We start from the raw sequence: 27,811 nt of genomic DNA, 5'->3' as shown, positions 1-27,811 counted from the left end.
AGGGTATAAACCATTTTATTGAAAATTTTACGTTTCTGGTTTCATTTTGACATCACAAGTTGTACTCATATTGATTTTTCACGAAAAAATCAATGAAAATGGGTAATTTTCCATAGATAATTGGACAGAAAACATAGAGCGCATGCGTCGACAACAAAGATCTTTTAAAATAATGTTTGTGAAGACATTTCACATGTCATATTTGAATTTTAAGCTTGTCGACACCTGCGCTCTATGTTTTCTGGTCCTTCATTTGGTTGAAATCTAGCTGATTTTGTCAAATTTCACCAAAATCCCTTATTTTGACCTATTTTGGATGTAAAAATCAACGTGTTAGAATTAAACTTTGACAAAAACAGTTCTGTTTAACTTTCTAACATGTCTTTAAGGCAACTTAAAACATTTATTGTCTTGTAACTATGAACTTTATAATTGGGGCCAAATATGGCCCTTACCGAACTTACTCCTTTGTACTTGTAAATTACTAATAAATCAAATGAAAGATCCAGTTTTTGTGGACAAACCCCAGTATGAAATGTCACAACCACTGCAATGGAACCATGCACATAGTTCATGCAAGCAGATATTGAAACTACATCATGCAGAAATGTATCCAACATGTTTCTCTTCTGATTTTAATTTTTGTCGAGCCTGCAACTTTTGTTGCAGAAAGCTCGACATAGGGATAGTGATCTGGCGGCGGCATGGTTCAGTGACCACTTGAAAAAAAAGTTCAGATTTTTTGTAATGTTGAATTCTCTCTTATTATAAGTAATAGGATTACTATATTTGGTATGTGGGTACCTTGCAAGGTCCTCAAGCCTTCAGACAGTTTTCACTTGACCTTGACCTCATTTCATGGATCAGTGAACAAGGTTAAGTTTTGGTGGTCAAGTCCATATCTCAGATACTATAAGCAATAGGACTAGTATATTTGGTGTATGGAAGGACTGTAAGGTGTACATGTCCAACTGGCAGGTGTCATCTGACCTTGACCTCATTTTCATGGTTCAGTGGTTATAGTTAAGTTTTTGTGTTTTGGTCTGTTTTTCCTATACTTGATGCAATAGGTCTACAATATTTGTTGTATGGAATGATTGTAAGGTGTACATGTCTAGTGGGCAGATGTCATTTGACCTTGACCTCATTTTCATGGTTCAGTGGTTATAGTTAAGTTTTTGTGTTTTGGTCTGTTTTTCTTATACTTTATGCAATAGGTCTACTATATTTGTTGCATGGAATGATTGTAAGGTGTATATGTCTAGCGGGCAGATGTCATTTGACCTTGACCTCATTTTCATGGTTTAGTGGTTATAGTTAAGTTTTTGAGTTTTGGTCTTTTTATCTAATATTATATGCCAAAGGTCAACTATATTTAGTGTATGGAAATATTTTATGAGCTTTATGTCAGTCCCGCACGTTTTATTTGAACATGACCTTAATTTTACGGTTCATTGCTCAGTGTTAAGTTTTTGTGTTTTGGTCTATTTTTTTTAAACTATAAGTAATAGGTCAACTATATTTAATGTATGGAAGCATTGTTAGCTGTACATGTCTGCCTGGCATGGTTCATCTGACCTTGACCTCATTTTCATGGTTCATTAGTCTTTTTTAAGCTGTCTTGGTTAATGTTAAGTTCATGTGACAGTTGTAATAAAGCTTTATACTTAGGACTATCAACATAATATCAAAGATTAGTAAAGAAGGCGAGACATTTCAGTGTGTGCACTCTTGTTTGTTGCTTTTCTGATAAAAGTTATGAATCTTTTTTTAACAGAATCACTTTGTATACAGCTTCCTTAGTACATTAATCTAGAAGTACAGTTCTAAAGATGCATATCAAACGCACATTTGATATGCATCTTTAGAACTGTACATCAAGATTACTTGTAATAAAGTAGCTATCTAATCCATTCACTTTTCATTGGCGGATCTAAGGGGGGGGGGGATTGGAACCCCCTTTTTTTTTGGCTGATCAATGCATTTGAATGGGAGCATATAGTTGGAACTTCCCCTTTACTTTGGGTTGGGACCCCTCCCCCTTTTAAAAATGGCTGTCTCCGTCCCTGATTTGAATAAGACTGTCTCCTCATGTTTGTTTTTTTATTGTTTTATAGTGATTATTTGATAACCAGACCAAATATTTCATGATTATTTGATTATATGATAATCTAGGACTGTTTTTTTGATTATTTGATTATCTTGGTTAAGTGTTTAGTGCAGGTTGGATGTCATTGAATTTGTGCAACACAGTTTGACATGAACCTCAATGGTAAAGAAATAAAATAACACACTGCCAAACATCCACTCATACTATCCGCCCTTATCTGTGTCCACACTTTTAATTCATTAAAGTTTGGAAAGGGAGACAACTACAGCATAGAATTTGCGGGAAACGTGACCAGTATGAAAAGAAGAAAATCTGATATAATATTGTCAATGAGACACCTTACTTTCCACCAATATCCTTTTTGTTGGTAAGATGTGTGTTGAGGAAGTTAAAAGAAGGAGAACTGTTATACAATGTCACAAAATATTACAGAAATACAAGGAATCATCTATAAAATAGTCATGATCTAGGGGCAGGCAATCGACTTGTATCTGTATAGCCAGAGACATATAATACAATATATGTATATGTATTATATGTCTCTGGTATAGCTATGTTTAATAGTTGATATTTGTTCAAGCATGAGGATTAATTATATTGATACCAACCAAAATGGGGATCTATTATTTTGAAAAGGGGAGGGTAAACTAGAAACGTTTGTTAGTGGAACAGATTGATAATGATTGATTGATGGATTGTTGGCCAGTGTTTAATATTTCATTCATGAGTGTTGTCCAAATAATTATGACGTCTTGAAAGGCTATTTTGTTTGAAAAAATTAAAATAGCCTTTCAAGATGTCATAATTATTTGGACTATCATAAGGGGGGATAGGACCTTTATCGGGACTCTAGGATTGGATCTTCTTATAAAGCTTGAGATTTCGGGATTGACCCTTCCGGGATCTGGGAATTCTTTTTTTCCGAATTTCTGTATATCGGGATGTTGTGTTTTCAAGTCCGGGATTTTGGGATCTGGTGTTTTTAAGGTTCATCATAACAAACGGACAAATATGGCTGTATTTACATGCCAAAAATTACTCTGAGTACAGACTTACCTGTAAAGTTGGAAAAGTTTTAATGCCTAGCATCCACTAGATATAAAAAAGTTAAATCCATTTTGTGTTTCAGAAAGATAAAATCTCTTTTGGATTTTGATAGGCATTTTTTTTCCTTCATGCAAAAGGTGTGAAAATTGACAGTTGTGGAACAACTATGAGATGCTCCCTCAGGTAAAAAAATGGTTTGTATTGTTTTCATTGTCCTTAATTGACCTGGACACCAGGTATCTTAACAACTATAGGTGAGTTAAAGAGTTTATTTGAGTCAGTGAGTGGACAGAATCAAAGTAATGCAGGTGTTTGTTTATTTTTGCACCTTCTGAAGAAAGGAAAAAAAATGCCCAGCAAAAACCAAGAAAGATTTTATCTTTCTTAAACACAAAATGCATTTAACTTTTATATATCTAGTGGATGCTAGGCATTAAAATTTTTCAAACAGCACAGGTAAGTCTGTACACAGAGTAGTTTTTGAGGTAAAAATACGGCCATATTTGTCCATTTGTTATGATGAACCTTAAGCCCGGGATTTCGGGATCAGGACTCCTTCTACCCTACCTCATTCATGTTCATGGCCAAGAACATAAATACAATAGATAGGTCTTGAAATAAAGGTCATCTGGGATGATGGTTGGGGTAATTTGGACTGCCACTGGAAAATGAGTGTATATTAGATAGAGGCAGAAATTTTGCCTTGATCAGGCCACTTTGGCAAAACTTTTACTGACAGTCAGAAGAAGACCATTTGACCATATTCCTATCCATCATTCACCCTTTTTTTGGGGGGGAGGGAGGGTAAGGGAAAAGGTAAAAAGTATTAAGTAACCATAAATGTGGATTAGGGGTACGTGTGTGTAAATGAGGGACAGACCCACTACCCCTTAAAGCTACTGTTGCTAACAACTTATCAATACATGAGTTCGAGGAGACATCATGTTGCTTAAGTTTCTGTCAAACATCACAAAAATACAGATTGGATTTTACCATGTTGAAGATACGCCTTGAATGTAAATTTACAATAATTGTTGATTTTAAGATCCCCAAAAACTCTGATTTGGGTCAGGTTGGATAAACTTGAGGATACATTGTTTTAGTTTATATAAAATTGAGGAGATGTTTATTATTGCCTACAAGACAGTTATTCATTTAGACCAAAGAACAAAGATGTCAATTATCTTATGTCACCATATACAGCTTTTAACAATGAGAAAATCCTAACCATACAGTAAGCTATAAAAGGCCTCTGAAGAAAAAAATTTATAAAGGAAAAAAAAAAACCAACAACCTAAATTATACAACAACAGCAAACAATGAACAATTGTGAGAAAAGTAACATCACAAAAATACTGAACTCTGATGAAAATTCAAAGCTGAAAGTCCCTATAATAATAATAATAATACTTTATTCAGAAGCAATACAGCTTATAGAATATACAATTTTACAATATTTTTTGAATGCATCAGTGAAATATAAATACAACAATTATACACAATACATGCATGGCGGAGAATGAGACAAAAATTCATATGATAAATAAATAATACAACTACATATTACGAATGTTTTCAATATTTATAATCAAATGGCAAAATCAATAGCTCAAACACATCAAACGAATGGATAACAAGACAGCAATCATTGACAACTTCTGGATGACCTTTCTTATGAGCCTGTATTCAGTAGTCGTCATGGTTTGCTATCTTCCATAATTGTTCTTTTTGTTTGTTTTGCTCGCACATAGTTGGCACTATAAATGTAATTCAATGCAACAGTCATACAAGTGAGATGTTAAGCTAGCTATAAATTCATGTTTAATCAACTATTTTCTACATAAAAAAATGCCTGTGCCAAGTCAGGAATTTGACAGTTGTTTCAATTCATTAGTCGTCTTTGATATTTTGATTTCCCTTGCAAGTTGCTGTTCAGTTTTTTTGTCATTCTACTTTTGACTCCAGCTAATGCATTTAATCTTATATTATATTAAAAAGATATAAAAAATAATGGCCTTAAAATTGTACATTTAAGTTTGAGTGTGTTTAAAACATGGGGTACCAGAGACTCTTGACAGAGGAGAAATGAGGTGGCACGACAGCTGTCCTTGTTAATAGGTAGGTATAAAGTTTAGTGAACCAGGCGAACAATGGTAAAAGATGAAATGAAAGGGAAATTTATAAGGTAGAAAGATTGTAGATATATTGTAAACAATGATTGTCAATAAAAAACGTTCAAAATATCAAAATTATCTAGAAATGATCAAATTTTAAACTTTTTATAAGTCCATAAATTATGATTGTATAAAAATTGACATGTGTGCAATAGCATAAATACTGGTTATGATCTGGGAAAGAGATTCGTTTTTAATAATACATTATGTGTTTTTAACATCTTGATAAATCGTAATAAGTGTTTATCTTTTTAAAATCACAATATTATAATTGTCTCTTTTTAACGTAGTCAGATGAACATGTCTATGAAAAAAGTTTTATATATAAAGATTGGAGGCTGAGTTGTTGCAAAAAGATAATTCTCCTTATTTTGGCATGTACAAGTGTCAATTATGTCCTGTTTGATGGAGTCGAGGTATGTTTAGATACTGAAAGGAATTATTTTTTTCCTAATGGAGATTCTTATTCCTTGATGTTAATTTACCAAAGAATTTTATGACATACTGATTACTCAGGTTTTCTGAACTATGTGTTGTTAGTTGTCATGGTGTCTTCCTTGAATGCCAACATTTTATATGTTACCTATTCCTTGAATGCCAACAAAAATATTTCAATGGATGTTTATATAATAACAACAGGTGTTTTTATAAGTATTTAACTGTAAAAATAATTAGTGAACTTGATGAAATTACTACATTTTAAGAAAAAATAGCAATTTTAAGGGTTTAAATTATTGTGAATTTAAAGAAAGGAAAAAAATTAAAACATGTTTACTACTATTATTGATTGAAAAAATATTTGGGGAATGAAAATGCTTATTAACAGAAGACATATTTAGATGAACTATATGAATATTTTCATTGAACAATTAACTAAACTTTAAAAATCATTAAAAATAATTGAGTAAATTTGATAACTTCCAAGCTGGCACTCTACAAAGTTTACAAAGTTTGGAGAAAATCCATAAAATAGGGTAACAAGAATTTAGTCTAAAGAGGCCTCATTTTTATTAGTTGTAAGTGGTTTTGAATTAGCTATCAGTAACTGCAATTTTTCTCAGAGGCTGTACTTAAGTGTCTTTTTGTTGTTGGGATATACAAGTACCTGACCACGTCCATTTTGTGTAGTATTTCTATTTGCATCCATCTGATGAGATAAGACGTTTTCAACTGATTTGTATAGTTAGTTCCACTATTTGGTGTGAGCTTTGCTCATTGTTGAAGACTGTACGGTGAACTATGGTTGTTAATTTCTGTGTTAGATGGTCTCTTGTGGAGAGTTGTCTCAATGTCAATCATACCATATCTTCCTTTTAATAAGAACACCGACGCATTGTGAATGCCAGTTGATAAACCCCTTACCAATATAATTTCAGACACACTTGCAAACCAGGGTGTACTGTAGTATTATTACCAAGAAAAATATCCAGTCCAAATTGGCTGCTGTTTAATTTGTGTTAACTGAAATTCCTGACAATAATGAATATGCACATTTTGACTTTTTGATGCAACACTTTTCAAACATTCATTTTAAGAGAATCCATATTCGATCAAGAACAGATTTATAAGGGAAAAAAAATCAACAATGTGGCCAACATGAATTAGATCTTCCCTATCTGTTTAAGGGCACATGACGTTTGCGCTTTTTTACCTGTAAAACGATAGGACATTTGCGCTTCAAATACTATGGACATTTGCGCTTTTAATTTTGATTCACCTGTATTAGATTGATCGGACATTTGCGCTTTTTACCTATAGTCGACTACCTGTAATCTTAATATGAAGTTATCACTATGTGAATAAATTTAACTTGTATTTGTCATTAGTTAGTTTACATTTACACAGTTAAAGTTATAGAGACTAGACCGGGTTATGGTTGTTGTTAGAAATGTATTTCCAGCAGCTCTCTTGAAGTGCTGCCGTTTCAATCTGTCCCAAGCCTGATGGAGAAAAAATCAAGCATTAGGACTCTCCAAAGAATACAAGAAATGTACAACTGAAGTGGGAAGGAGAAACTCGATCATTTATTTGAGATGTGGTCTAAGTACCAATCAGGACAGGTAACAAGAGCAAACTGTGTTCACTCATTGGGCTTCAAATATTAAACCAAAACTGACCTGTTATTGTGATGAAAGTACTTGATTTTATTTCTTTTAAAAATGTTTACTTTAAGCTGTACATAAACTTTTAAACACATATCAACAATGTGCTATGAAATGAATTTTAAACTTTTAAAGCCCGGATAAAAGAGGAGGGAAGTCATAGATATATATATATAAAAAAAGCGCAAATGTCCATTTTTAAAAAGCGCAAATGTCCTATGTTTTGAAGCGCAAGTGTCCACAAAAAAAAGCGCAAATGTCCTATGAAAAAGCGCAAACGTCCCGTGCCGCTGTTTAATTAGTATGATTGTTTTGATAAGCATACACTTTTGTTGTGACAACTTCTTGAACCTATTCCTTGAACGCCAACATTATTTTACAGGTAAATTGTCAGTAGATCAAAGGATGTTGGCATTCAAGGAATAAACCGTTGTCATTTGTCCTTTTTTGTGCATCTATATTTTTTTAAGAGTGATGTTTCTGGTAGATAGGTTAACTCCCCATGTAAGTCAGTCTATCTAAATAATGTATATTTCATTGTTGTTTGTCTTATTTTATACAGATTTGATATAATTGTCAATGAGACAACTCTCCACCAGAGACTAAATGAGATAGAAGTAAAAAAAAACAAAAGGTCACAGTACGGCCTTTAACAATGAACAAAACATAAACATGTACTACATAGTCAGCTATTAAAGGCCTGGTAGTTGGTTGGTTCTGTTGAAATTTCTTATACTTTATGTGATTCATATTAATTATCCTTCTAATGTATTTTTGACCAATTACAAAATGAAATCTTTTATATCTCCATCTTTCCTTAAAAAACATAATTTTATTGAAATTATATTTGGTTTCACTGGTAAATGATTATGATGCATCAAAATTGTAGCCAGTATTGTCATTTAAACCACATCTCCGTATATTTATTTTCATACAAGATTCTCTTCAACAATCAGGTGTGTTAATCTATGTATATACGCTTAAAATCAAAACAATATGAAAACAAAGGTAACAGAAAAGAAAAGTTATCATGATTTAACCCTGATCACATTTTAGTCCAGACTTTATGAAACTATGAAGATATCCATCAAATACTTAAAAGCAAAACCCTAAAAAAAAAATCAGTTTATCATGACCTTATATATGGTAATTCTATTTACTCAAAATTACATAGCTTTGATCAAGATTAAATGAACTAAAGATTTTTTATTGAAATTTAAAAAACAATTTTTAGTTTTAGTTTTGTTAATTTTCTAAATTTACAAAACTCTCTTTTGAATTTTGAGACAATTTAAATATTGCTATTTTGAAAAACTGAATGCATGTTTACAAATCAGGCATAGAATCTTGCTCAACCTTGAAAATGTTACGATTTAAAATTATGTTTGAAATTCTTGTGACCTCAAATGACTCATTTTGTTGCATGTACAAAAGAAATGAAGTCTCACATTTGTTCATATAAATATTTTATTTATTTTTAGCATGGAAAAAAAATGGATAATGCTGTCCTTGTATTTAAACAGAAAAGTACAAATTAGAGTATTGAAGTTATCACAGAAAAGATTTCGGTTTGTACTCATTTATTTTTTAAGTTTGTAATATTTATGTACCAATGCACTAATACATGCACTCACAAGATGGTTTATTGTTTTTAAAGACAGCATTGTAGAGTTAAATTGTCATAAATAATTAAAATTGTACAAATGTATAAAGTTATAAACATTTTTCTATTGGAAGCCTAGACTACATGTTCGAATATTTTTCTTTAACCTTTTCTAATTGTATTTCATTATTTTTGAATTATTCACAGAAAACTCTTAATTCTGTGACAATCTTTAAACTTATTCATGAAGAAGAAAGAAGCCTCAAAGGTCAAACTTCATTTGTCAAGAAAGTTATTGTCAATAATTTCTGTATTTTGAATTAAAACTAAATTGTACGTTTCATTGAAATAAAACGCTATAAATTTCAACTAAACAGTTAGTACGGGACAGCAGAAACACTTCAACCAATGACCGTCTGCCATTTTATTGTGCATGGTAATCATGTGATCAAAATAAAACTTATCATTCAGACTTTTAAATTAAACTAATTTTACAGTTTCTTTACGGTTTAAAGTTATGGTTTCGCTTCAGAGCCTTCTGGAGATGCTTTATAACTTTATCCTGTTTTAACTTTATAGAGATGTAGGGATGAAGCGATGGATTAAGATTCTTAACAGAGCTTGATAAATTTACAGTTTAAAATGACATCCGAAGAAATGCGACTTGTTGATGAATGTGAAAAGTAAGTACATTTAGCATCTTTTATTTTGTCTGTGTGAAAAAAAGACGTGTTGTAATATTTTCCCATGTATTCTTTACATTGAAGGATTTAAATTACATCATTTTGCTCTTTGATTTAAAAGAATTCGTGACTTTTTATTACAAGTTATGATTTGACTTTAATGTGCATTTAAAAGGGAGAAATTATATAGGTTTAAATTTCAAAGATTTTTTTGTCATTGTATTTACAAGTGAAAGTAAATATTAGTTTATTTTTAACTTCTTGGGGAGTAGCCGGATAAATGCCTTTTTTCTTCAAAATATTTTTATTACACTGAAGGCTGATATAAATTCTTTTACATTTTTTCAAGAAAAAGCTTTTTTACCCTTTCACATTTTCCTCCCTAAACTGGTCAAAAGCATTCTCATTTCTATATAAAGATAATAGATATTTAATTTATATAGTTGCCACAGAATTGCTCAATTATTCGATTTTTTTTCAGTTATACCCAAGTCAATTTTATTTTATCTAAGAAAATGTAACATTTACATATCTTATCTTATTCTACAAATTGAAAACAAAAAATGAAATTATTGATCATAGTTGCACAAATTCTACAATTACATGATTACAACCATACAAGTATTTTTGACCCTGTTTTAATAATTGATAAAACTAATAGGCCATTTAAAAAAAAGATGTAATTTTGAATAGCTATCAATCAATTGATCAATATTTATAACATCAAAAAGTCCTGATCACAGTAATGAAATATTTGCCACTGGACATGTAGTAAAAAATAAATCTGTGTTAGAATTTCAGAAATGATTCAACAAATCACTGATGAGACGTAATATTCAAGGTAATAAAGAATATGAATAATTCGTACATGCCTACATGTAATTTTAAAAGTGCATATGATATATGAGGTGGCAGTGTTTGATGTGTAAGAAGGATACAACATATTAATAAACAATTACCATTAAAAGTACATAAGTCTGGGTAAAATTAAGATATAATCTTAGATTGAAATATTCAGTGAAGGTTTTCCTATATCTAATAGATGGTGTTTAGACTATGATGACATTGACTTGGCGTAATGTTGACACACTGAAATAAATACTTAATTGTGTGAATTATGCAAATTTATTCAGTTTACCTATTTCACACAAGAATAGTTCACATATTGCATAATATAAATTATAATCACTTTTTATTTAAAGGAAAAGATGTAAAGTTGTCTTAGTAATGTTATACGACTACGAGAAATTTTTATTTACGTTTGAAAACACTATGAATACAAATACTTCCAAGTTTTGTTACTTTTACAACAAGGCTATAATATGAAATTAAATGGATATAAGCGGTCATTGAAAGTTTAAAAAATACTTGAGAATTTTTATTTTTGTATTGCTTTTATTTCTCTTGACAATTTGAATTATTCAGTATGTTTTAAGATGTTGAGCCCTTGTAAGTTTTAAAATCCAAATTGAATTTCAAACATTTTGATTTGATGACCTAGTCAGACTGTGATTGATTGATCCTTGTGAGAAGTGAGAATGCCTATAAAAAATCAATCATTAAATCCACTTAAGAATGGGAAGGTTGAATTCAGTATTTGAGTTGGAAAGAGAACCATGTTAATGTTTGAATTGCATTTTCAATTTTTACAATTCTTTGTAAAAATAAGTCTGCATAGTATACATCAACTCAACAACATATGGAAACAAAGATTATACCATTTTATTTTTAACATTTTTTGCAATCTCATTCTGTAGATTTTTCATTTGCAGAATATCCCCTCAAGTCTAAAATAATAATAATACTTTATACCATAAGCAAATATAGCTCATAGGATTTAACTAATACACAATTTATACAGTTTACATATACATATACAGCATTAATGTCAATTTCTAACAAGTAGTGGAGTTTGGCTTACAATTTACACTAGTATTAATGGTACATTACAAACAATCATGTGCTACGAATTTTCTTGGCCTCACTAATTTAATTTCTAAAGAAAATCAAGTCTGTTTATATTGCTAAGTTTTAGAATGGAAATATAAAAGTTTGACATTGAGCATGTCGATTGTTCAATGCTTTAACCAACTGAAAGATTAATTTGTTAACATAACTGCTTAAAATCTGTGTAATACTAAAATATTTAGACAGACCACCCCCTTTGATGCTTCCGACTGTCAAAGGATAGCAGGTCAGGTAATCTTATAATCATCCATTACATCAAATTTTCTGTCTATTTAAATTTTATAATATTTAATTTTCATCGGAGCAGAAGAAATTTAGATCTAAAATAAACAACGAATAAGGGTTTCAACACCAAATCCGATTTTGTTTGTTTATTTATTGATTTAAAACACAATGGTATTTTATTATTGATCACTGTGAGGTGTTCTATTTCAGTAGCAAATTGTTTGATGATTTCATCTCACGAAAAATAACAAAACATGAAAATTCATGTTTTGCTAAATAATGGAATCTTACTCTGTTGAATATATATATCTTTGTATATTTTTTGATAAAGATAAAATAGTATGATTTTTTTTGCAAATACACTCCCTCTGAAAAAAGGGACAATATCTAATTAACCCAAGTGTGGTAATCAAAGGGTGCAAGTCCCTATTTCATTCATAGCAAGTAAGCAAAAAAAACCACAAGAAAGCTATTTTTGCATGTACCTAACTAACAAAACTTTAGTCTACTGATTTAGATCTGAAATTAGTGTACAATGTGAATAAGTGATTTTAAAGGATTAGATCAGCTGATAAAAAGTAAAATCACAAAAATACTGAACTTAGAGGAAAATCAATTCGGAAAGTCCATAATCACATGGAAAAAATCAAATAACAAAACGCATCAAAAACAAATGGACAAGAACTGTCATATTCCTGACTAGGTACAGGCATTTTCAAATTTTCAATTTTTTTTTTCTAATTTTATGCATGTGCAATGTATATCATTAGGGGTTGGACACAGAAAAGAGGGGTATGGAAAACCAAGCAGTTCAGAATACTGAAAATACTCCGTTTTTTTTAATGAATATACAGAAATGCCTGTGATGAAATGGTACCGATGAAAGCGTAGAACAACTTCAAATATAGAGAGCGTGTTTATCACAATGGATGTAGTAATTAGCCTGTGATGGAAATGTTGCATGTCTGACCGCCATTTATCACCAGAACTTGAAAATTACAACTATACAAGGTCTTTTCAAAATCAATTAACCATTGGTTCTAATCAAACACACACAATTGTTTGACTTTCAGGTGAAATTAAAACTTCAAAATTTCAATTAAATCTGAAATTGAACCAACTTTTACTTTTGAATTAAGGTCATCAAAAATTGTTAAGAAAATATTTGTAAATAGTTGTCACTTAGTCTTGAAGTGGAATTCAGTCTGTTTTTATTAGTTTTGGAATTCACTTATTTTAAATAAAGAATTATAGTCCATTTAATAAATAGAAAATGATTTCACAAAGGTGTAGAATCAAAATGATTAAATTCTTCCATTCTTTAACTGTGGCACTGTTGGGTAAGCTTTGATATATATTATAATGTTTTATTTATTGTTACACATTTTGTTAATGAAGCTAATTAAGTAATTCAATTATGGTCATACTGAGCAAGTCAAATGTACTCCTGAGATAAATTATGGTGTCAGGATTATATTTCTTTGGTTTCAATTGAAATCTTAACAAATTGTTTCATTAAATATAACACCATTATTTTGTTAAAAGTTTAATATAGATGTTTGTAAAAGGTTGCCCATTTAATTAACTAAACTAATTTAAAGAAACTGCATGAGTCATAGTACCATAGATTTTCAATTATCTTACTCTAACATTAGACTCAAGAGGCATTTTGTTTATTTTTTTTACAAAAAGTAAGGCGATGTGGCAGATATGCAGTAGACCTTGGATACAAAGGTTATTGATGACCCACCTAGTCTTGCAGTCTTATTAAAACCATGACCATTCATTTTGTCTTGGATGCTGTAAAAAGCTTCCCTCATTTTTAGTTTAAAGAACAGAAATAAATCACTGTTCATTTTGCTTTTTTTTTAAATGACTAATTTTGTGACATGAAGCAATAAATTATTTCCCATCTTCAACATTTAAGTTAAACACAGTAAATATCCATCATAAAATATATATATTAAGGATTTTCATTGTTTACTTAGATATGTTCATGTCCTTTCAACGTTCTTTAAGATTTAACATAGATACTTATAACAATGGTTTAATTTTATTTCATGTTATTTTTGTACGTTGCAATAGAAAGAAGATATAATTCTGGTGAAAGACAACATTCCCAAAACAAGTAAACATGCAAAATTAACCATATGTCAAGAGGTCATCCCTTTTATAAATAAGAAAACTCTGTTGTTTTTGGAAATTAACTTTTGTGTTTAAGCCTATTACTGAAATACTATCAGCAATAGGGCAATCATATTTTGATTTGGGAAAGATTGCAAGTAAACAAGTCTGCTGTATTTGGTGTATGGAATGATTTTAAGGTGGCTATGTGTGTCTGCAGGTTTTATCTGACCTTGACCCCATTCTCATGGTTCATTGGTAAATATTAGGTTTTAATGGTTCAGTCTGTTTCTTATATACTATATATGGTGTATATAATGTGTTCAAGTCTATCTGGAAGAGTATGTCTGACCTTGAACTTATTATGGCACCCTCAACGGAGTTGGGGTGACATATTGTTATTGTTCGTTTCTTTTTGTCTTATTATTATATTTATTCTTCCACACTTTTTTGTCCATGCTATTTCTCGGAATTGGCTTGAACAATATTGATGGAACTATACCATAATGTAGACAAGAACATTCTATGGTGCAGTGGGGTATGGCACCGTCAAGATGGCTGCCGTTACCATGGAAACGAAACAAATGTGAAAAAAATCAGTTTTTTGTTTTGGTGAACTTTTAGGATACTGTTTAACTCAGAATCATTATATTTTAATACAATGTAGGTGCCCACTATATACAGGTGTTGGATGATTTTGGCACTCATTGGAACTACTGTGTTGCCATGGAAACTACTCCAAAAAATTCAAAAATCTCAAAATGTTCCAAACTTTATGAAACTTCACAGTAACGATGAGCAACATTGGAAAATGTGGAATTTGGCGTTGGAATTTCCAAAATCGCTCTTGTTACCATGGAAACAATGCAAAAAGGTCAAAACTTTGAATTTTCACAGAACATTCTAGAACATCAATGTTTAATTTATTCTAGAGACATTTAATGGTATATGATTGTGGAGGGAAAAAATTGCAGAGGGGGTTTGACTTTGGAATATTCAAAATGGCCGCCGTTACCATGGAAACAGCAAAAATACAAAAAACTTCGAAATGCTTCAAATTTATTGAAACTTATAACAAATGTTGCTCAGCTAATGTAGACTTGACTTTTGAGTTTGGAATTTCCAAAATGGCCGCCGTTACCATGGCTACCGCTCACCTGGCAATAGGGGAAGGGTGCCATCCGCTATTGCTTGCAATCGCAAATCTAGTTATTATTATGTCACCCTGACTGAGGTCGGGTGACATATTGTTATTGTACGATTCTTTTTATGGCACCCTCAACGGAGTTGGGGTGACATCTTGTTATTCTACGTTTCTTTTTTTTCTTTTTATTTTTATTCTTCCACACATTTTGTCCATGCTATTTCTCGGAATTGGCTTGAACAATATTGATGAAACTATACCATAATGTAGTCCACTATCTGAAATTGTGCAAACGGGGTATGGCACCGTCAAGATGGCTGCCGTTACCATGGAAACGAAACAAATGTGAAAAAATCCAGTTTTTTGTTTTGGTGAACTATTTGGATACTATTTAACTCGGAATCATTATATTTTAATACAATGTAGGTGCCCACTATATACAGGTTTTGGATGATTTTGGCACTCATTGGAACTACTATGTTGCCATGGAAACTACTCCAAAAAATTCGAAAATCTCAAAATGTTCCAAACTTAATGAAACTTCATAGTAACGATGAGCAACATTGGAAGATGTGGAATTTGGCGTTGGAATTTCCAAAATCGCTGTTGTTACCATGGAAACAATGCAAAAAGGTCAAAACTTTGAATTTTCACAGAACATTCTAGAACATCAATGTTTAATTTATTCTAGAGACTTTAAATGGTATATGATTGTGGAGGGAAAAAAATGCAGTGGGGGTTTGACTTTGGAATATTCAAAATGGCCGCCGTTACCATGGAAACAGCAAAAATACAAAAAACTTCAAAATGCTTCAAATTTATTTAAACTTATAACAAATGTTGCAGAGCTAATGTAGACTTGACTTTTGAGTTTGGAATTTTCAAAATGGCCGCCGTTACCATGGAAACAGCAAAAATACAAAAAACTTCAAAATGCTTCAAATTTATTGAAACTTATAACAAATGTTGCTCAGCTAATGTAGACTTCACTTTTGAGTTTGGAATTTCCAAAATGGCCGCCGTTACCAATGCTACCGCTTACCTGGCAATAGGGGAAGGGTGCCATCCGCTATTGCTTGCAATGGCAAATCTAGTTTTTATTATTATTATTCCACACTTTTTTGTCCAGACTATTTCTGAGAATAGGATGGACCAATTGTTATGGAACTTTACCAAAATGTTAAAGACCATGTGCAGAAGTGCAGTCGAGGGTTGGCATATCCAACATGGCTGCCGATGTCATGGAAACAGAAAGAATGTAAAAATGTAATAGAACATTCTAGAACATTAATGTTAAAGTAAATCTACGACCATTAAATGTTATATAATGGTATTATATTATGGCGAGCACAATATAAAGCAGCAGTATGACTTTGGAATTTTCAAATGTTGCCATGGAAACTGTGCAAAAAAAGCAAAATTTTGAAAATTCTTCAAATCTGTATGAAACCTTACAGAAATGTTAACTTGTTAATCTAGATGCGGCTTTCAACTTTAGAATTTCCAAAATGGCTGCCGTTACCATGGCTGCTGTTTAGTGGCAATTGGTGGACCAGGGTGACATCCGCTATTGCTTGCAATGGCAATTCTAGTTTCCATTGTTCTTTGCCAATACTGAGTTTTCATAGTAAAGTCTGTTTCTCAGGTAAGTTGGGGCAATATGCGCAATTGTTTTTCCATAGGCAGTAATGGTAACATTTTCTTCTGTGGCTCAGTCCATATCTTAAACTTGAATATGTATCATGGCTAGTTTTGAAGCTGAGACATTTTCACATATATGTAAGAAGTAAGATGACTTTTCACGTAAATTAGCAAACTTCGAAAATCCTTAGGTGTTGGGGCTCTTCAAGGTAAAAATTCCTTTTTAACACAATAAGTTCTTTTCAAATACAATACTTTGAACATATTTGATAGCTCTGTAGTTTTTACACATTTATTCTATGTTCCTCTACTTTCCAAATCAACACAAATGGTTAAGCTCATGCAGTCACTTGTTTTAAAAAGTAGAAACATGTCCAATATCACAAATAATAGAGAATTTTTGTTTACACACTACTTTTGAGTTCCTCTATTTGAGCAGATAAGGGATATTAACCCAGTTATTAGCACTATGTCAACTATATTTGGTATTTACCATGATTGTATGGTGTACATGCCTGTCTGACAGGTTCCTCTGACCTTGACCTCATTTTCATGGTTTGTCAGATAATAAAAGCTAGAAGTAAGCTAAATGTGATGTATGGAATGACAGAAAGTTGTGTAAGTCTGTTTGACAGAGATCATCTGACCCCTTGACTTCATTTTCATAATTCCTTGATCAAAGTTTAGTTTTCTTAGTAAGTTCTGATTTTGAGATACTATTAGTAACTGTTTAACTATATTTGGTGTATGATATCTTAAAGCATTCATCTTATCTTGAGCTCATATACATGGATCAGTAGTAATATTAATTTTGTGTAACTCATGAATGCCTGCATGATTAGTGTAAAGCAGGCAAGACATTTGAGCGTATGCACTATTGTTTAATCTTTAAAAAATAACAAGAAGAGATTTTGAGTGTGTCTCTTAGTGTTTTTGAGATGATGTGTTGTTTGAAGTTGTGTTGATGAATAGTTCAAAGGGCCAATCTAAGAACTGAATCCACAACTCTTAGTGAGGGTCTTTAAGGCAAACATTCTTATCCTTTTCAGTAGACTTTTGTATTCTGTTTTTAAAACAGTCAACATGCTGTTCCCAATTATCTGATTTATTCAAATTTCTGTATAGTACTTGACACTGGATATGATTATGATGCAGTCAACAGGCACTGATGATGATGATTTTGTCAAAATTTGTGAATTAATTAAAAAAAATACTGTGTATTCATTTATTTTCATGGATTCAGGGAAATTTGTATTTTCATGGATATTTGATTTTGTGGTTTTTGCAATGTCTGCATAAAAAATTAACACTACTTTGGACTCAATTTTACCCACGAAATCCAGGAAAATTGGTATATTGCAAAATAATAATGAATTAAAAAAAAACTCTTTTAAAAAAAAAAAACTGAAAAAAAGTTCATCCTTCAAACCTGGGATTTTATAGTTCCAGTTCAAACGTACTTTTGTCACAGATATGAGACAAACTATACACTTTAGAATAAAAACATGTACCACAGTAGCTTTGTTTACCTCCAAATTAACTATAAACATAAGTACATGTGGTAATTAAATTGTAATGAGAAATAGTTTTAAATCAGCGGGCGACCATCTCCTGGTCATACAGTTTATGATTGATATGGATAAATTACGATATCTGATCAGTTTCAGTTTATTTATCCATGTTGGTGGCAATTTAAAAAAGAAATTTTTAAATTTCGACATTCATTGTATTTTGAATACATTGTTGTATGTTTAAATCTTTTAAATTAGCTTTAGACTGTTGATTGACACCATGCAAATTGTGCTATAAGAATTCGTTTGATTACACTGTTTGCAATAAATAACCGATATGAACATTTAATTACAATTTTTAAAGATAAGCAACTGCAGTTTTTAATTAATGTTTTTGATTGACCATTATATAAGAGATTTAGATCTAATCTGAGCATTTCTTAAAGCTTAATTGTCAAACTGTATACCAAAGTGCTTTGTGTGGAATTTTGGTATTAAAAATTTGATGTCCATGGAACTCAGTTAAAGTGAAAGAAATTAGAAATTTCAGATTCTCTTTTTATGTTGTTGTTCTCTTTTTTTTATTTTTATAAACTATATAAATGCTTTGTCAGAATGAATTGTGAACATAAATAGTTATCCAGATTTGACAGGAATGAATGATGATAATTTTTAAGTTTCCCGTATTTTTTTCTTAAAAGTCATTGAGCCATGAGATGCCAATTGTTGCTACCTGAGACAAGGACTAATCAAAAACAAATTATAAAATAGAATTGTACTATCACACTAGGGTGGACAGGTTAAATATTTAGCCATACCACTTCGGATTGAAAATTAGAAACTGGATTTAGATTTGATATTGTGTATATTTTTATCAATATGAACATGCTTGAAATATTTGTCATTGGACAACAATCAACAATCATTTTTTTTCTCGTATAAATATAGTTATACTATTTAGTTATAAAGCTTTTCTGATTTTCTTTCTTATTTTACTAGAAATCATAGTTACATATGTTAAAAGGTGGATCAAACTTTAAGAATCATGAAAGTCCAATAATACTCCAGTGTATATTTTGTTATCCAATTAGATTTTAAATGTTCTCTGTTTGATGTGAAAGAGAAATTTGAGTTGTCTCCCCTTATATGCTGTTTGTTAAGTAAAGAAGATTAAAAGTACATAAACATCGGAACGGTTAAACAATTATATAAATGTATAAAATCTTAAATTTGTGTAAATTATTGCCAAAAAATTACAGGTAATAATGTTTTTAATTTTCTTTGATGTGAATTTTATTGAGCAATACAAATGTACCATAACAAATACCAACACTGATAATTATAAAACTTGATACAAGTTCAACATTATTTACAAAAAAAGTGTTAAAAGTATTTTTTTTCAATTACTTTTTCTTCACATTCCAGCAGCCCAGTTTTAGCCTCAGGATATGTAGCATGACAATTCAGTCTCTTATGTCCTGTATTGAACTTTGTCATTTGTATGACACTCTGACAAATTAAATTCTACAATATTTTTATACCTAGTTATAATTGTATATAATTGTTGACACTTGAGTGTAATAATAACGATAAAATTAAAAAAGAAAAATAAGTTATTTGTTCAATGCTGTTGTAGTGTAATATTTTCGATGTCTTGTGGTTATTTTGTCTTTGAGTTGCTGACTGATTGACGTTACTCCCCATCTCCCATTACATATACAGAGAAGCATCCTAGCTATCAACGTTGAATGTTGATACACATTTTCTAAATATTCTTGCAATAAAAGGAAGGAACTAAGTAATAGTTGTTTTCTTAAAGTTATGGCCTTTTATCATTAAACACAATCCTATCTATCCCTTTTTGATGGCCTCCATTCTCATAGGAGTACATTGTATTATTATTTTGTAGGATTTTTTAGTCATGATGTGTTGAATTTTCCGATGGTAATTATTTTTATTGGAGTTATTTCCCTTTAACACATTACATTTACTACTGAATATATAAATGACCACATGTTGGTTTATTCTCAAGAACATCCCAGTGGTAGACACACTTGAATACAACTTCTAACTATTTAGACATAGTGTTGCTTCTTTATGTCTTACTGTAATCATCAAAAGTCCAAAATTTAACAACAAGTACTTAAGTTTAACTTTAATGAGAAAGTTATGCCCTTTATCATTTTACTATAAGACTTAAACACTTACATTGTTGAAGGTGATATTTCTTATTAAGTTATATCAACTTTGTGTTAACTTTGATAGATAGTTGTCTCAATGGCAATCATACCACATCGTCTTATTCACAAGATCTAGAGGTCAATGAATAATAAATCTCTGTACCACTTGTTCAAGCTCTAAATCACATCAAGTTATATCCTGCTACAGATAGCACCCCAACCTTGCTTTTGAACAACAGAACTTTATCCAAGGAGCTTACTTCTATACTGATAATATTTTAAAAATACATAAATTCTATTAGGGCAGCCAGAGTTATCTCTCTTTGTTTGAACATGGACACTATAATACTTCCATGGTTTGAATAACAAAAACGGTTTGATGATTACCTAAGAGTTTTTGTCTTGTATATGACATGTAATATTTATAGATTATTTAAATGGTTTAAGTTTAGTTGAATTAATCTTTTCACAAACTTATATGTAACATTTAAAAATAAATAATTTTTAAAAGCGATTATAAAATCAAAAGTTACCTTGCCTTGATTTAATCTGGTTAGCGGTTTTCTTTGTTTATAAATCTACTTATAAAGTTCAGAAGAGTTGACAAGTCTGCTGTGTGAGAGTGTTCAACTAAAAATATCATTTCAATCAAACTTTAATCAATCTTAAATCAATAGATATTTAAAAATACAAAGATAAAAAACAAAATGTAAGAATGTATAAATTGGAAAAAAAACCCTAGTAACATGAACATAGGATAACTTCCATGATTTTTTCATTTTTTAGAAAATAACTTGTATGGTGAGATCTTAATTTTAAGATGTCATATGAATTCTTCCCATGCAGGCTTTTTCAATGGAAATTGTGACTTCATAATGACTTCTCATGTATAGAAAGAAAACACATGAGACAGGGATAAGTCATGAACTAATTAGTTTAACTTGCAATTGATTAAAGACATTCCTTTGCTTTTTCTATGTTAAAAGTGCTGATTTTGTGTCATTGTTAGATACCCAATATCTGCTGTTTTTCTATTATATGAATTTTTTGTAAAAATGACCACTGAAACCTAATAAGAACTTTAATTTACACTATTGTTATAGAAAGACATTTTGTTATAAACTTTTTTTTATTTTATACTTGTTTGAAGAGAAGGAAGTTTTTTAAAGTATAATATGTGACAAGACACACCACATTAATTTAATTTTTGACTTCATACAAAATGATCATATTTCTGTGTTTTAATGCATCGTATGAGTCGTATGAGTCGTTGTGTTACGAGATGAAAAATTTTCAAAAAAGTTATGCTTGCATATTTCAATGCATTTCACTTGATAGCATCATATTACAAGTGTCATGTAACTGAGATAAATTATGAAATATAAAAAAAAAGAAGAAAGCTTTATCATATGGGAAGTGTTAAAAGACTTATATGATGGGATCATGGGGAGGGCAAATGATTTGAAGATGTGAAAACTTGGTATGGGTGTGTCATTGTTCTTGTTGTCAGTCTGTAAAAAATATTTTTTCTTGGTAACTTTGTTCTTATTGACTGATATTTTGACTTTATTGCAGTATTCTGATTGCATAAAAAGATAATAAAAAAAGAAGCTACTGGTTTAAGCATCCAACTTTCAGGTGGTTGTTTTTTTAGCATACTACTGTATCTATAACACTACTTTGTCCAGTATAGAACTGTATCAAGCACAACATTGTAAATAGGTTCTTTTTTTGACTGATCTCCAGATTGGGTCTTAAATATGGCTTACTATATGGAATGGGTTTATATGAAAATCTATATTTGTTTTTAACCTCGTCCTTTAGCATCACATGTATATTTGTCTCATTGATAATTATACCACTTCTCTTTATATTTATACTTATACTTTTTTATTATACCCCCGCTTTAAAAACGGGGGGGGGGGGGGGGGGGGGGGGTATACTGTTTTACCTTTGTCTGTCCTTCCGTCAGTCAGTCCGTCCGTCCCATGAATAAATTTTCGTCGCATTTTTCTCAGAAACTACAATACAAGGATTTCTGAAATTTTGTTTCAGGATTTATATAAGTCAGCTATACTGTGTGATGCGTTTTCAGATTCATCACTCGACAACTTCCTGTTTACCTTTTACACTATTAATATTATCCACTTGCGGCGGGGGTATCATCAGGGAGCAGTAGCTCGCAGTTTCACTTGTTTTGGTTTTTTTTGGCATGCTGGAGTTATAACATGCTGCCCCTGGTGACAGACACTCTTTATCTGTGGTAAAAATATTTTAAAATTTAAACAATTCATTTAATTTGATGATGAAATGGTATTCTGTTGAAATGATATTCCAACCCAATAAGGAAAAAGCTACAGGCTGTTCCCTAATTTACTAACACTTAAAACCTTTTAACAAAATGAAAAGATGCAATGATAAACTTGTATGTACAGTTACTATATATAGAAATAGCATTGGATGAGTAATGGTGGAAAAAAATAAAATAAAGCAAAGCATTTAATTTGATGATGAGGATGTTATTCTGGCAAAATGGTCTACAAACCCAAATAAGGAAAAAGCTACAGGCTGTTCCCTAATTTACTAATGCTTAAAACCTTTTAACAAAATGAGAAGATGCAAAGATAAACTTGTATGTACAGTTACTGTATAGAAATAGCATTTGATGTGTAATTGGGGGGAAAAAAAGAATAAAGCAAAGCACTTAATTTGATGGTGAGGATGTTATTTTGGCAAAATGATATAAAACCCAATAAGGAAAAAGCTACAGGCTGTTCCCTAATTTACTTATGCTAAAAACCTTTTAACAAAATGAGAAGATGCAAAGATAAACTTGTGTGTACAGTTACCGTATTGAAATAGGATGAAGATAAATCGGCCTTAGATGAGTAATGGGGTGGTGTTTAACACAATGTAACCACGGGTAGTTACGTGTACTTTTGAGTCATATGCTTGTGTGGGTGAACTATCACTGAAATTTTCATTATGTAAGATCCATTATAAAACCATAAATTTAAAGAACAGTCTTTGTTACGCAATAGAAATGATAAGAATGTCTCTATATTTATACTTTGTTACACAGGTGTTTAAAGTTTGCACTTGTCTACAATTTATATATTCTATAGAAATTATTACCTTGAGATTTTGGTATACTCTTCTTTTTAATTAAACCAAGATGTGGGGTCAAAGTTCAAGGAATGCAATATATCTCAATAGTAGGAGTGAAGCCAGGTTATATAATTGATGGTTCATTTTCAGACCAAGTCCTTTAAAAAACAATCAAAATAGTTGTAGAATACTTAGACACTCTTTGAGTTAGGAATTGATGTAGAAGTATTTTTTTTAAATCTCAACTATCCCTTTTATATTAAGGCTGTATATCTTCATCAAATGTTTAGAAGGTTATCAGAATGATACATTGTTTGCCCTGTGTTATAATGTGTTGAAATAGATGTGGCATATGGTCCCCTGATAAATTGGAACAATACAATTTTATTTATTTTTAACAATCAGTAAATGGCCATTTCACAATATGTACATTTTTGTACCTGTATGCATGTAAGTTTTTACTCCTTCTATATAGGAATTAATTATAATCATAAAAGAAAATGACCATTTGACCTGTAATTATTTGGTTAAAATGGACAGTTATAATGTGGTATGACAGATGGCAGGTGAAATGAAACCAGATTTTCTATAATCTTTATAAATGGTCAAATCTGACTGTTTGCTGTATTGAATGTGACAATTATCTTAAGAAAGTTTGACAAATTCATGCTTTCTTCTGCCATGTAGTAGAATGCAGGTGATGCTTTCAATTAATTGAATGTCAGTTTAGAGTATTGAAAACACTATAGTTGATGCATGTGATATGATAAAACTTGTGGGTGGGGACTGGGGAGTTGAGAAGTTTGTTTTTGAATGAAGGTAATTTGTTTTAGAAATTTTAATTTTAATTTTAAACTACTTAGCATTTCATGTGATAAAATCCCATTAAATCTTTATTTTTTATTTTTTCATCGATCACCACCAAAAACAACATTCCCCTCCCCTAATGAATCACTAGACACCCAGCAACATTTAAAAAAATGACTGAGGTTTTCCCGACTTCTACAGGACAAGTACTACTTTATCAAGGCACCACTGAGCTGTCACTTCTGGTTCAATTCAAATACGACATCCACTTATATGGGTTTAGATAGTTATATAAAGTAAACAGTCAAAGACAGGATCAAAAAGATGCTATAGGAACTTTATCAAGAGATTGCATTGTTCTATAGTATTCTGTTTATGACATATTCTCTTCACCGGGAGTTAGTAAGTTGTATTGGATTGTATAGATAAACAAATTGTTTGTTTTTGGTCTGTTTGATATCGTTGGTTATCTTTAGAACGGAAGGTGACGTTTCAATTAGGGTCTAATTTCTCAATTAAGGTAAGAATCCAATTAACTATTGGTCAGGTAAAAGTCTGCAATGTCTACCTGTCAAACAATTCTAAGATATCTGTAACTTAAGTTCCTTTTTCAAATTTCTTTTTACATAATGACTTCATCAAATGTAACCTCTATGTCATTTGGTCTCTGGTAGAGAGTTGTCTCATTGCCAATCATACCACATCTTCTTATTTTTTAAATTATAATCAGTTATATTATTAATACAAGAAAGTTTCAAAAATGCATTACTAATCCTTATTTGTGAAAGTTTTTTTATTGACCCTAGCTGCCCTTTCTGCAGAAAATTACAGTTTTTCACAAATCATTAGAAATGTCATCAAAGTTTGAATACAGGTCTAAAAACGACATGAAAACAATTTCTACCAAGTTAAGTTTCTTTTTACCAAATCCAATGAAATTTTATAACATTCTTACTACCAAATCATTGAATGTACTGCATTTTTAACTTTTCACGACTTTCTGTTTCATTCTTCTAAGAGGTATGGGACTGTAATAGTTAAAATAATTGGGACAGGTGTATTTGTGGTGCTGGGATATTTTTGTTGCTGCAGAAATGAAAGAAAATATGAAAGTTCATGAAATGTTTATTCTTATTCTTTTTATAGGTAAAAGTTTGGAACATAAATCTTAAATTGCATATATTCACAGAATAAGAACAACATTTTATAAAGATTTAGTGTCGTGGGAAAACTGATTCATTTTAATGTGAACATTATTCAAGTAACTGTTAACTTTTAAATTTAAAGATTTTAAATTTATTTATTCATCTTGTTGAAATTTAAATTTTATTATTTGTTTTACGTATTCATCTTAGGTCCATTTAATAATTTAAAAAATAATTATATAGTATACTAGTACTAGAATGATTTCAATGACATCTATTAAAAAGTGCAAATCAAACAGAATAGATCAAGCAAGTAAAAAAAATCTTTTTGCATGTATTAGTTGAAGTATTTGTTTTTGGGGTGTATCTTTTCTCAGTGTGAGAAAATTTATGCATTAGTTGCACATGTGAAACAATCTTCTATTTCAATTCTCTGACATCATGCAACAAAAGGTGCTTTTAAGACATTGTTGAAATGTTGCATTAAAAGGAAGTGAGAATGCAAATAAGTTATAAATATTTTTTCCTTCATTTTCTACTTTATTTATATTCTATATTGGTAAATAATATAAAGTTTAACATAGTTTGATCAACCAAGCTTATGTTTGTTAGGATATAGGTTTTATAAATCAGAATTTTTCCTTTTTTTTGCAATTTGAAAACAAGAAGCCAAAGACAGGACCTTAATAATAAAACAATTTCATCGTAAAAGAAACACCTATAAAGATACTTTGTATGCTAGAAACCATTGTCACCATCAGAATAATAAACTGATGAAACCATTTGAAAGAAAATCCAGTGACATTTTATAGGTGAAAACCCCTGTTACTGAGGATAGCTTAGTGTTTCCTTGCCAATCATAAGCGGTTTGAGCTAGTTCAGTATGTTTGATGGTTGCCTTGAAACACAGAGATGTGAGATTTAAGTCCAAGAGAAGGCAATGTAATAAGAATCATGCTATCTGTGATTACAACACAAAGAATAACTATTATTATAAAAAAAACTGAAGAAATTATTTAGAAACCAAAATTACTATTAAATAACCATTAAATTGAAGAAACCAAAGTAACCAAAGTATCATGAACCATTAAATATTAGATACTACTGTAAATTCAGAAATTATTGCGTGCATTTATTATTGCAATTTTGTCATTTTAGACTTAAATGCGATTTTAATTTTTACGATTTTTAGAAAAATCCTGTTTAATTCATAAAAAATATTTTAAAATGCAAGTTAAAATTATTGCGTTTACAACTTTGTTGCATTTTTCGCAATAATAAAAACCTCGCATTTATTTCTGAATTTACAGTATTGAAAATATATTTTAAAAAAAACGCCCTTAAAAAAACGTATCAAATCAAACACAAAAAAAAGTATGGACATAAAAAACACCTGTCAAAATCACATGTGATGAAACAGTTCCAACTGAAATGACAAAAATAATTATAGATTTTATGAGTCTGGAGGTCACTGCTTCAGACTTGGTTTATCTTTTGAAATTCAGAATGGTCATTCAACTTAAAGTAATATATACTGAGAAAAACTAGTCTGTAATCTGTTAGCAAGGTCACTGTCAATTGATTTTTCCATAACACATTGCAGTTTGATTATGTAAGTAAGTATAAAGCACTTGACATGGTGAAGAGAAATTTATCAAATTCAGTACTCCATTCAAAATCAGTCCGACATGGAAGAATTGACTTGAATTCGGATACTGTGCAATTTTCTAATTGATTTGCATTTTTGTATGGGTATTTGTGATGGATTTTGTATGTGAATGATTGTACACCTCAGTTCGGGGGTCACAGTGTTACTGTAATGACAAACAGGGGAGGTAAATGACTTCGTGATTACATTTTAAACAGAAAGTCCCATCATTCTCCAATCAGGTTATAGGATATCTTTATAATAGGATAATGATGTTGTTATTTGTATAATGACACAAATTTTCTACATGTTGTTCCATGATTTATTTTTTAAATTATTTTATGTGTACACAATTTAAAGATAATATTTATTAAATATGAATTGTATTAAAAATTAGATAACAAAATTACTAGGCTTTGAAAATTTTGAAACTAAAGTCCCTATAAGCAAATGGCAGAATGAAAATCTCAAAGACATCTAGACAATTGATAACAACTGTCATATTCCTGGTTCGGTACAGGCATTAACTGAAATTCTGAAATTCCAAAATTCCAAAATTCCATTATTCCGTCATTCCGTCATTCTGTCATT

The 27,811-nt window shown here is 30.6% G+C and overlaps 1 protein-coding gene across 2 annotated transcripts in view; it reads left to right on the top strand.

Annotated features, from left to right (window-relative positions):
• The first annotated feature begins 2,384 nt into the window (after positions 1-2,384).
• LOC134722095 (PH domain leucine-rich repeat-containing protein phosphatase 2-like) overlaps positions 2,385-27,811 on the top strand; it is a 58,928-nt gene continuing 33,501 nt past the window's right edge. The window contains exon 1 of one of the 2 annotated variants that reach the window (XM_063585565.1): positions 2,385-2,477. In XM_063585565.1, coding sequence (XP_063441635.1) covers positions 2,407-2,477 — 71 coding nt within the window. In that variant the 5' untranslated portion in view covers positions 2,385-2,406. Of the gene's footprint in view, positions 2,478-13,236; positions 13,253-27,811 lie in introns of those variants that run through there. The other variant, XM_063585570.1, reaches the window with a different exon arrangement.

This window comes from Mytilus trossulus, chromosome 6, assembly GCF_036588685.1.
Source record: "Mytilus trossulus isolate FHL-02 chromosome 6, PNRI_Mtr1.1.1.hap1, whole genome shotgun sequence".
In the NCBI taxonomy this organism is placed as follows: domain Eukaryota; kingdom Metazoa; phylum Mollusca; class Bivalvia; order Mytilida; family Mytilidae; genus Mytilus; species Mytilus trossulus.
This window is presented reverse-complemented; position numbering and strand designations above follow the sequence as displayed.